Below are 11,679 nucleotides of genomic sequence, written 5' to 3' on the forward strand. Positions count from 1 at the left end.
TAGTTAACATAAGATGATCTTATTCTCACTGTTTTATTATATAATTCAGTCCTTTCCTGGTGAGGTCTTGTTTTTGTTGTTTATCTACCCAGCATGCTATCTACCTACATACCCCCATTTCACACATCTACCCTTTGCAAAGTCTTGTTTGTCTCGGTTTGTGTCTGAGCCGCTGTACGCTGTGGCCTGAAGGCTACAGGCCATTCTTCCTGTGTTCAGCTAGGACTTAAGTTTCCACTCGCAGAAACCTGTTCACAGTAATTCACACCTCATTTACCACAGCAGTCAGAACAGAAGTCAAAAGCACTGAGCTAGCCAGGTTAAAGTTGCACCCCCGTGCTCACACTTCTGGTTAGAGGAAGGTATTAATAGATCAGAGGGGATTTTTTTGAGCATATCTATGCCTTATCAGTGCTTTATATTACTGTATACCACGTCTTTTTCTGTGGGTACGTATAGATTTTACTTTGAAGACTAAGACCACGAGTGTGGCACAAAAGCTTTTAGCTGAACGTCTTTGTAACTGTAAATTGCTGTTGATAACTTTGTGTTAAAAGCTTTGCTTTTTCTGTGTCATGGCCTTTGTAAAGTGCAGTGAAAGTGTGTGTGTGTGTGTGCGTGAATGGATATTTTTTTACCTTGCATGTCCAGAGTGCCAAATAATAGTCTTTTAGTTATTTGAGGTGTTGAACAATGTCACTTTTGTAGCCTACTATTCACTTCATTGTGTTACTTGCCTTAAATAGCAATTATTTACCAAAATCAGCTCCTGGTTTTCTGTCTATGCTGTACTATATTAAAAGGCCAGATTACTCATTTACTTTGAAAAACAGATTTTTTTTTCACCCACCCGGGTATGCCATGTGCTCGTAGTTTTATTTGCTCGGGTTGTGAGATTATCTCTGTGATTTGAGGTGCCACCATACCTTCAAACAACGGAGGTGAATGAAATGTGTGTTGCTATAAGCTTTGAAACATTACTTTTGTTATTCGGATGATCTAGCTGTGAGCCTTTTTTCATCTGAGCTTTTTCAGATTATAGAAACAGTAAAGAAATAGTCCCATATTAGGGTGGTGGCAGAAGGTTCAGAGGTAGAGATCACAAAAGTTTGGCCAATTAAACAAAACCAGACACTTTGACAATTATGTGAGGAAATAGCTTTCTATAAAGCCCCTTTCCGACTGGACAAAAAAATCCCCTCACTAACATATGTTCACATCTGCTTTTGGATTTAATGGGAAAGGTAACTATTTGTATTCTCTCTTGGGACAACTGACTCTACAGGTGTCTGGGTATTTATTGGCTCCAGCTTTGATCGGCTTCAATCAGCTGTAAAAGAAATCCAACACCCTGATGGGCCTGCTAATTTTAGTCCCTTTACAGCGCGATGCAATGACAGGCCGCCACAAAGTATCATTTATCTCTGTCCAAACTGTGCTCAGACATCACTCTAAATTTGGCCGCAACGTTTTTTAGAGCAACAGAATAAGTAAGAGATGTAACAAAGAAGTAACCACCTTAAAATTTTCACCAGTCTACATGTTGCTTTCTCCTATTTGGTAATCTGTGTTCTGGTGCGGCCGTGACATTGACGTGACATGGTGGAAAAAAAAAACATAGGCTACTGCTAAGCTGTGTACACAGCTCTACTCCACTAGCAATGGTAAAGCTTTTCCTTGTTTAACAACTGCCGTACGTGCTCTTAGTGTGGAGAGAAAAGGGTCTATTGTGGTTTGAATGCCCCTTTAAAACCTGTTGAGTTTCTTAGTTGTACACTAGTAATGTCTACATACGCCTATTTTTCTTAGAAATTTTTAGCCAATTTGAGCTTAGGTTTATTCCATGTCCAGTCGTCCAAAAGCTAACAAAATCTGATGTCATATACCTGTCAACCGGTCATATAAAGGACCTGATTTTCCTTTTGGCCAGTGCCACACTACAGCTGGCACCAATACTCAGTAACAATTGACTGTCAACCTGTACTCAACTAACTTGTGATTTTGGCTGACACAGTAGTTTACTCTTTAATGGAACCACAGAGAAATGACGAGTCAAAGAAAAACAGGTCAAACAGAAGTTTTGGCGAATCATGTTTTATTTGAAAACACCATTATCATACAGAATTATGCTAGACAAATGCAGACTGCAGTACATTCAGTTATCTGTAACAGCACACAACAACAGTATTATTTTCATGTTGTGATAGTATGTGAATTTCCAGTGACGGGCCTTATATAACGATAAGATAATGACCTCCTTGGACATATTTGATGTTTTTGTGCCACTAAATTAAAGATATACATTTAATAGCAAGGCATTCCTACTCCATCAGTCTTTAAGTTACTTGGTTTTCTCACCTTCCAAAGACGAAACTCTCGGTTCTGTTGACAGTCTTTGATGTCAGAATAAACTACAGAGTCTTCACTGTATTTCACTGTTACTCGTTTGGAGGGGAGGCTTCTGGGGGCCAAACACACAGCTTCATAGGTAACTGCACCAGTCTGAAAAAATGGAAATTAAAACGACTAAGATAATGTGGTGCAAATCTTATGAAAAGGTCGTATACGGTTGACTCTTACCTGATTGCCTTCAGAAGATTCACTGATTGCCTCTGAAAAAACAAAGATAGATCTGTTCCAGATAGAGCAGAAAGTAACAGAATCTGGATCTGATTGTGCTTCAGAAAAACAGCTCATGGATATGGTTTTAAGTACCTGTGGAGTCTTTCCTCTGAATTTTGCAAATTGTCCATATGAGAACGAGTGTCACAATGCCAAGAATGATGTTTGAAAGCATCAGTGCAATAATGGTTGGACTCAGTTCAGGGGGTTTGGTGACTGCAGTTTCTGTGGTAAAAAGAAAAAAATAAACAGTGCTTAATTGAGTTTTTTTTTTTAAAATACAAATAACTAGCAGTGCAGTGCCTCCATCAGATAAACAGAGTTATGTATTCTCTACTTTGGACCGGGCTGAGTACATTCTAGTTTTTGACACTTTTAATACTTTTAATACATTACATAGTGCTTGAATTTTGAAGAGTAATTTTACCCAAAGCATGCGCATGCAACATTTTTCTCTGCATACATATCATATCTGGCCAAGCAAATGGTTTTGGTTTACATAGGGTATCTGTTGTCAACCAATACAGCAGCCAGGTATTTTAGAACTTAGTACTAAACCTTAACCATGACCCTGTTAGTGTTTACCATATATTCACTTTAACTCTGCGTTTCTGTTGCCTAACCTTTATCATATATCAGATACTGTATAATCAGTGTTTCCCACTTAAATAGACTTTATATTTGGCGGTAGCTGATGACCCGACGTTGGTGATAATGTTTTATTTTTGTGTTCCTTTTGTATCATAGTGTCCCCTTTCCAAATTCGGATATCTTTGCGGGTCCATGAATGCAGCGCAGACAGAGCTCTCCATGACCTTTTTTTTTTTTTTCTTCAGCAGCAGTTTGTGATTTGCAGGAAGGATAATCGATCTATCGATCCATTCAGAGTTGATCAGATCAGATCAATGGATTAGAGGAACTGCTGCGTGTGAATGCAAACTTTTATTCCCAGCAGGATTAGTGTCACTTTTAGTACCTAGCAGCATTGTGCTCCATCTGTGCCCATAGTATGCTCTGCGATACAGTATATATATATATATATATAAAAAATAAAATGTATTAATCGGGTCACCACCAAATGAATGTGTGGGGAAACCCTGACATCTGCCCTAACCTATTTTTCTTTAACCTTAAAGGTCCAGTGTGTAAGAATTAGGGGAACTTTCGGTAGAGAGGGACTGGACCCCCCATGATGCACCGCCGTGTTTTTACAGTAGCCCAGAATGGACAATCAAAACACTGGGTCTAACACTGGCTGTTTGTGTTTTGACATTAGTGAGGGCCACTGCAGGGCCTCTGCACACTTGGAAAGGAAGGGGTGAAGGCAGGGTGATTCAGTTGGTTGCAATCTGCTGCCTCACCATTTGGATTTAGAAAGGATCGATGAAGAACAGACCAGCGAATAATTTCAGATCTAGCTGGCCTTGGAGTTTATCTGTGGGTTTGCAGCATTGTTTCATATTGATGTTCTTGTCCAGTAATACTGCTTAACACAGGAAAGCGAATAACTTTTTTTTTGTTGGTCTGAAAGCACCGTCAGCTCCATGAAATTTGTTAATGAAAAATAACACTTGTAAATTTGTATTTATAGTTTATAATGCCAGTTTCTTGCTTACTGTGAATATCAATCCTGGTCCCGTTCCCAAACATCGTTCGTCCGCATGAAGTCACAACACAGAAGTAGGTTCCAGCATCATCACAGCTGAGGTTCCTCATGGGAAGGTTGTACACACAGGTAGATCCAGTCCTCTTGCAGACGTCGTTTCCAGAGGAGTAAATCATTTGTGGAGCAGAATGAAGAGAGGTTTTCAGCCATGTGACACCGATGTGTTCTGCTGCACAGAGGCCGGTGTGAATGTAACAGGTAAGAGTCACAGAGTCTCCCGGCTGGACTGATTGAGATCCCAGTTGCCTGACTTCTGAGTCACTGATCATGTTTGTACCTTGGAGGAGAAATCAGAGAACATTATGTTCACATTTGGCTGAAGTTACCTGAGCAAATAGTTTGCTTCAACAATGCAATGCCAGGAAAAGGCTGTTATTGTACATTTCTGCAAAACATGCATATGTCACATTATAAAATCATTAAGTAGGTTTAGCCTAAAAAAAACACATGGTTATGGTTATTAAAAGATAATGTTTTTCATGCCACTTTCACGGTAGGAAATTCAGTGATATCATGGTAAAACATGGCCAGTTTTGTTTGTTCGTCTTTAGGAATGGTCTGCAGTGGTCTAAAACTTGGCAGATGGCTCACCCAGGTGTCACGCCATCCACCCTCCCCTCCACACCCACGTTTACGATGTCACTTTAGAAATGTAATGACATGTACCAGTAATGTGTTTGTAGTTTGCAGAAATGTACAATGCCAACATTTTCCTTAGCCAAGCTGGCTTTAACCCTTTTATACCTGGAGCCACATTGTTTTCCTTGTGCTACATTCAGATGCCTCTCACACGTCTTTAAACCGTTGAACCCTGAGCAAATTGGTGCGAGTCCTTTCAAAAATATGGGGAAGAGCTAATGAGCAACATGGTACTAAATGTTTCACAATTGCAAGAAACAGAAAAAAAATGTTATGGGGGAAAGAGATTCTTCAGAGTTTTTGAACCAGTAAACACTGTGTTCTCCATCACAGCTCCCAGTTTGAACTGTACAGTTCAGAGTCACAGAGCCTCCTGGCTGGATGGGCTCAGATGTTGACTGATGGACCAAAACTGGGACCTTCAAGCCCGAACCATTAACACTGAGAATAACGCCCTCTACAAATTCTAAATCATATGAATGGTAACCTGTACAGTAGTAAGTGGCTGAGTCTGAAAAGCGTAAATCAATGATTGTCAAGTGGTTTTTGCCGTTTCCTGTGTCTAGTGTGTAACGAGTATTATTCTTAAATTCGTTGTGAAAGGTGCCACTTTCGTCATGTTTGTAGAAAGTAGAAAGGAGTCTTGGTTTCTGCCCCAAAGTTTGCTTATACCAGTTAAACATCACTGCGAGGCCTTCATAGAAACATTGCAAAGTCACGCTGTCACCAACATCAGCTGAATAAAAACCACTGTATTGACGCACATAGATGGACGATTCCACATCAGTCATCTGAGCTGAAAAGAGATCTGGAAAAAGCACATTTAATTCAACAATATAAATGTATCAAAATGCCAGCCTAAAAAATGTAGTCATATAAAAAATATACATTTTTGCATAGTTTTAGTTGTAATTACGTTACCAGTATATTTAGAACGGACAACTCACCTATTGTTCCCAAGAACAGATAAATCAGATACAAAGCAAACCTTGGAGGTGCCATCGTGTTCAGAATGCTGCGTTGAATGAAAGAATCTCAATACGTTCTCCACTCTTCAGAGAGAAGACTCTTTTTGATTGGCTCACGCAAAGTAACGCCTGCAGTCCTGATTTGGAAACAATGAACACATGTTCAGTGCTGCCTTGAATGTTTTAAGAAATACCTAAGAGCTCAAAAAAGGTCTTAAGAGAGACAGTCCACTCATCTGATTTCTACTTTACCTCCATGTAACAAGTCTCTCTGCAGTGTATAATATAATTGATCTATAATGATCAATTTCCAGGCATGTGGGGGATGACACTTGGAGGTCCTACTTATTTTTTACCGCTTCAATTTTCCACATACAAGTACTTCTGTTGTATATGTATAATATCCATAATTGATTACAACATACTCAAAATCTGTTTTTACAACTGATTCACACCAACATTAATAAGGGGCTGGAACCTTTTTTCAAAGCTAGCTGAAAAAAATGGCCAGCGCCAACAGGAAGAAGATGATGGTATGCTGTTGTAATGTCCATATTATGTCAGCTATTTATTGTTGTTGTTGTGGTTATTATGGCGACGTGGATAATTTTGCTGGTAATAATTTCTTGTTAAATAGGGATTCTTAATGCCTTATTATCTTCTTCACAAGCACACATATCATGACCACTGTAAACAACAGTAAAAGGAATCCCTAAGTGTTAGCACAACTGTCCATCCATCAAAAACACCACGTTGACTTTAATTGATCAAAACACGAAATTTCCTATAGAGCTTCTGTAAATGTCAACAAATTATACATTCATCTAATGGCTAAAATCATCCTCTGACCTTCTTAAAATAGTCGGGGCATTTGAGTTAAACTGTGTGGCTGCTGTGCATGAAAACACTGTACAGACTTCCTGTTTAAAACCACAAAGACAACGGGCTCGGAGGGTTTTAGAGAAGTACGTGATCAAAGTATATCGAGAGTTTATCTATGATCTCCGACCAACACCGAAGCTAAAATAAGACCTTTACATTTCTGGCTTCATGATGTGCAGTTATTGCACTTGAAGTAAACAACCTGTGATGAATAACACACAGTCTATACACTTAGTGTGGGCGCTTTTAGATCATTTTGTGCCGCATGCATTGTGCGTATTTCATACATCACATATTGGTGGGTCTTGTTTGTTTGCAATGCTGTTTTGATTGTGGCTCTGAGACAGTTATGTGCTTTTGTCTCACTGGGTAACCACTGTGTGAACGGGGAAACTTCACAGTGGTGTTAATGCATTTAGTAGCAAATATAACTTTGTTTTTATATTCACATTCCAGGCGTGCAAACTCTCACGCTCTCAAGTACTTAAGCCCACAGTCACCACTACATCAGTTGTATGTGTGGTTTGTGCATTGTTGAAGACATGAGAGTGGAAATATGGCACCTCACATTAAAGAGACTTGGCTTAACAGTATGTGAAGGAGCATGTTTAATGGGCGCTTTGCAAGGTCATACTTTACATTCAGTATATGGAAACAAAATCTGGTTAAACTGTCACTTTAAGTAATACAGATACAAAGTACAAATCTCCAGATCTACTGTCTCACACTAGAGTAGACACATTCACTCCTGGTGTTGTCTCTCGGTTTTGTCCCTCTATTGGTGATGTTCTTCTGTAGAGCAGCATAATGGAGGCTGTCGTCATCCTGGCAATCCTGGACATAAAATATGAAAGAGTTAATTGTCTCATGACTGATATAGATATTAAAATAAGTGCTGGCCACATCTGTACAGTTTAATGTAAATCAGGATACAAAACCCTACAACGCTAACTTTCAAGGTTTTTTGTTGAGACTCTATAAGAGGGGCGTCCTATTGTCCTATATTGTAGTTTTTGCATTGCAAGCGGTGGTCAAAATCCCCCCCCCCCCCCCCCCCCGAAACCCCAATCCCCAAATAATTCAATCCACAGCAACAGCAACAGCAACAACTTTAGTCTTGTACATTGACCGCTGGCCACCCTTATGTAATATGTCATTTGAAGTCAGCTTAATAAAATGCATGAGCAGAATTCAACACATGCAGTTGCCTAGACTACTTGCACGTGTTTAAATAGTACAAATTTACCAAGAGTATGTTTATTGGGGAAGTGCTGAGCATACGACTGGATAAATGAGACTTGGGCCCAATCCTGTTTCTTATTTTCCTACCACTCTATTTTCAAGTGCCTCTGCCCTTGAGCTGCAAGGGATAGTGGCTGAAATCTCTTATTAAATAGACCCTTTAAGACCCTGATATGTCACTGATAGTCGCCAATAAAAAGGCATGAATGCTTGTGATTCATTTGCATTTCAGGTTTCATGCTATCAATCAATTAACAAATCATTAAATACAAAAGGACACTGCTCCATTACCAGGCCACTAGCAGATCTCTGTTGGTTAATAGTAGCAACTCGTGATTCTGTGTACCCTGCCAGTCTGCACTGCCGCAATGTTACTGCTGGATTTAGGTTGAATTCCAAAATATATCAAAATGTGTGAATGTTATGCACAAATCATCAATAACAGCTACCTTGGCATTAGAATATTATTTGCGTTTTTTGCCTATTATTATGCTTGTAAAAGTTTTGTGGTTTGCTTATTTATTGTGAAGGCATGCAAGAAAAACAAAGTGTTCTTCAAAAACTCAAGGTAATATGGATTGTGTAACTGATAAACAGATGTTATTTTTCTAGGTTAAGTATTCCTTTAATCGTTGCTCTTTTGTGCTCGTGCTCTGTTTTCTTGCTATTAAATATGTTGCAATTATAGAAGTGCAACACTTTGAATATACTCACTTCTGTATTGGGTGCAGAGGCAGCTGAGGTTCTTGCTTGAGAGTCTGGTTCTGAAAAAAAAAAACAACAAATACTTTATCACAATTCACTACATTTATGGTGAGAAGAGCAATACATTTTTTAAAAAAAAACTTTATCTTGCTTTTCAATATCACAAACATTGAACACACACTATCAACCCTCAATAATAACACTTAAGCTTACCTTTGCATTGGCAGCTGTTTTTCTTGTACATCCTACATACTATATGAGCCAGGAAAACCGCTAGGATGGTACTGAATGCCAAAGCTCCGCCCAAGAAATTCACCAAAAGAAGAGAGTCTTCATTATCTGCAGATAAACTGATGATTTTTAGTTTTTTATTCCCATCAAATTTGATTAAAATGTATCCAACACTAGAGAAATGACATACTCATGCTAGAGTGCAACTTACCCTTAATGTCCAGCTTGGTCCCGTCTCCAAACAGTATGTGTCCACATGAGGCAACAGCACAGTAGTAGGTCCCAGCATGAGAGAGTTTCAGGCTCTTTATCGGCAGGTTGTAGACACAGGTGTGTGTTTGTGTGCTGGTGTTTCTCTCACACTGATCTTTCCTGCCTCCATGGCTGTAAATGAGTCCTGGATGAGACTCTTTAGAGTTTTTGAACCAGTAAACACTGCGTTCTCCATCACAGCTCCCAGTTTGTACTGTACAGTTCAGAGTCACAGAGCCTCCTGGCTCAATGGTTTTCAGTTGTTGATTGATGGACTGAATCCAGGACGTTCAGACCTGAACCCTTTACGTGGACAATAAAGCCCTTAGTAAATGTATACACAAATGAATAGGCACTGATGCAGTAGTAAGTACCTGAGTCTGAAATTTGCACTTTTAAGATCTTCAAGTGATTTGTACCTGGGGTAGTTTCCACTTTAAAGCGTGGATTGTTCTTAAATTCCCCATTCAAGTTGGCATCTTTGTTGTGCTTATAGAATTTAGACACCAGCTCTGGTTTCTGTCCCACAGTTTGTTTATACCAGTAAAACATTACCTCTGCACTTTCTTCATAGAAACATTCCAAAGTCACATTATCACCTACGTTAGCTGATACGAAATGTAAAGATGATGATGATTTAAGAGCCGTCGTGTCAGCTGAGGAGAAAATAGAGACGATGCAAATGCAAAATTAGGTTTATAGCAAAAAGGGAACATATTTTAATACCAGAAGTACCAAAAAAAACCAATACCAATACCAAAAAAATATCTAAAGCATAATCTTGAGGAATAAAAGTGACAAAATGCATTAACAAAAGATTCAACTTACCCACTGTCCCCAAGAGCAGACATGTCACATAGAGGGCAAACATCGGAGGTGTCATTTTGCTGAATTGCCGTGGCCAATTGAGAGAAGCTCTATACGCTCTCTATATATCAGAGACAAGAATGTGTGTGATTGGCCAATCAGAGATGCCTCTGAAGGATCACATGGTTGAGACTTTTTTTTTTCATGGCAATCAAAACTGATTTTTTTCAAGAACTGGCATTTCATCAGGACTTATTCAGGGGACTTGGGTGCAAAATGTAATTGTTTATTATTATAAGGGGCCTTATAACCTTCAGTAATGTTAAATTTACAACATTCGACCCTGAAATGTCTCTAAAAAAGTGTATGAAATAGTTGTGGCTGGAATGTGTTTTGAAGAGGAGGGACAAGACTCAGACCACAGTCACCGTTCTTTAGACCTTCCATTGCTGTCTGGTATATCTACACCTCTGCATGGTTACTGGCATTTTAAAGATATGTATAACACACGTGTTAACCCCCTGACACCAGGTTCATGATCATATTCATATACGACAATGCAAACTGATCAGAGAGTGTTTTCACTCAGCATTTAGAATCTGTGATGTTACAATAGACACATTTTAACAGAAATATGGAACGACTGATCTTTTGGAAATACCACATTTATAATATTTTGCTAAGATGTTTTCCTTTAAGTTTGATATAGAAGAAAATACAAGCAGATTTGTAGTGCCTCACTAAAAACTAAGAAAAATACTGTAAATGCAGCCACTAAGGTCATTATGTTCCTACCAGGCCCCCTGGAAGTGCGCTAGGCTTTGAAACCCATTTTATAGTGGCCAAACAGTGTATTTACATCTGTCAGGTGATTGCATGTAGCTAAAAAATAAACTTTTCTCCGTTGACTTAAATCTATTTTTCAGTGGATACGTTTTATTTATTTTTTTTTTTTCTAGTGTCACAACCCCCATGAAATGGCTTATTTTACGATCAAAGTGATCCATTCAGTCTGATTACATGTTTAAAGTCTAGAAGCCTTGAGGAGCCGCAACGTTCAATCTTTTTATTTCTATTCAAGTTACTGGAGTGCTAAACCGGATGTAGCGAGGTCAGTTGGTGGAAGGTTGTACTGCTCTATGGGCCAAACGGTGTGGAAGCAGTGTCGATTATATGGGTAAGTTGATATGCGACAGTTGGACTTTTTTTGTCTTCATGCGCCACCGTGCAACTGTCATAGGAATAAACAGGGCCCCACCGCTAGCATTGTATCCAGTTCTCTTTATACATCCATGGTTCCTACCTTTAAATACCCCTACAGGAGAATTTTATGGATGACAGAGTAGCTCGTCTCGGAACATTAACAGCTGCAGTTGTAAAAACGTGGGTAATGTGAGCTCTTGAGTCAGATTTAGAAAAAAAAATCTGTTTTGATTCAAAAGTATCTTTCTTAATCAGGTAACATAAGGTGATGTATCTTACGTGATACATGTCACATATGTCATAGGACATACACCTTCATACTACGATGCATTCTTAAAAGAACTCATTGTTGACTTTTGGTTTTGCACAGGATGCAAACATTTGTCTCCTGTGTGAAAGTCCAATTTTGTTTGACCCATCCACCCTACTTGGACTAACTCGCTCTTTATACTATGTTGCTCT

The 11,679-nt window shown here is 39.0% G+C and overlaps 1 protein-coding gene and 1 pseudogene across 1 annotated transcript; both read right to left on the minus strand.

The window, feature by feature from the left end:
* Nucleotides 1–215: 215 nt before the first annotated feature.
* On the minus strand, nucleotides 216–5,929 carry LOC121962400. Its single transcript, XM_042512657.1, has 7 exons — nucleotides 5,875–5,929; nucleotides 5,215–5,723; nucleotides 4,239–4,416; nucleotides 2,716–2,847; nucleotides 2,581–2,612; nucleotides 2,359–2,502; nucleotides 216–248 (listed from the first exon to the last, which is right to left on the minus strand). Exons 1-7 carry the CDS (start codon nucleotides 5,927–5,929, stop codon nucleotides 216–218), a joined length of 1,083 nt encoding a protein of 360 aa, XP_042368591.1.
* Nucleotides 5,930–7,370: 1,441 nt separating this feature from the next.
* Nucleotides 7,371–10,099, minus strand: LOC121962258 (annotated as a pseudogene).
* Nucleotides 10,100–11,679: the final 1,580 nt, after the last annotated feature.

This window comes from Plectropomus leopardus, chromosome 23 (assembly GCF_008729295.1).
Source record: "Plectropomus leopardus isolate mb chromosome 23, YSFRI_Pleo_2.0, whole genome shotgun sequence".
In the NCBI taxonomy this organism is placed as follows: Eukaryota; Metazoa; Chordata; class Actinopteri; order Perciformes; family Serranidae; genus Plectropomus; species Plectropomus leopardus.

Excerpts from the sequence above, each read along its gene's own strand:
- LOC121962400 (XM_042512657.1), bottom strand. The coding sequence starts at position 5,929 with ATGGCACCTCCAAGGTTTGCTTTGTATCTGATTTATCTGTTCTTGGGA. Across the intron at positions 5,724-5,874 it reads TCTGTTCTTGGGAACAATAG|CTCAGATGACTGATGTGGAA; the intron begins GTGAGTTGTCCG and ends ATCTCTTTTCAG. Across the intron at positions 249-2,358 it reads GAGAGTTTCGTCTTTGGAAG|GTTTCTGCGAGTGGAAACTT; the intron begins GTGAGAAAACCA and ends TACTGTGAACAG.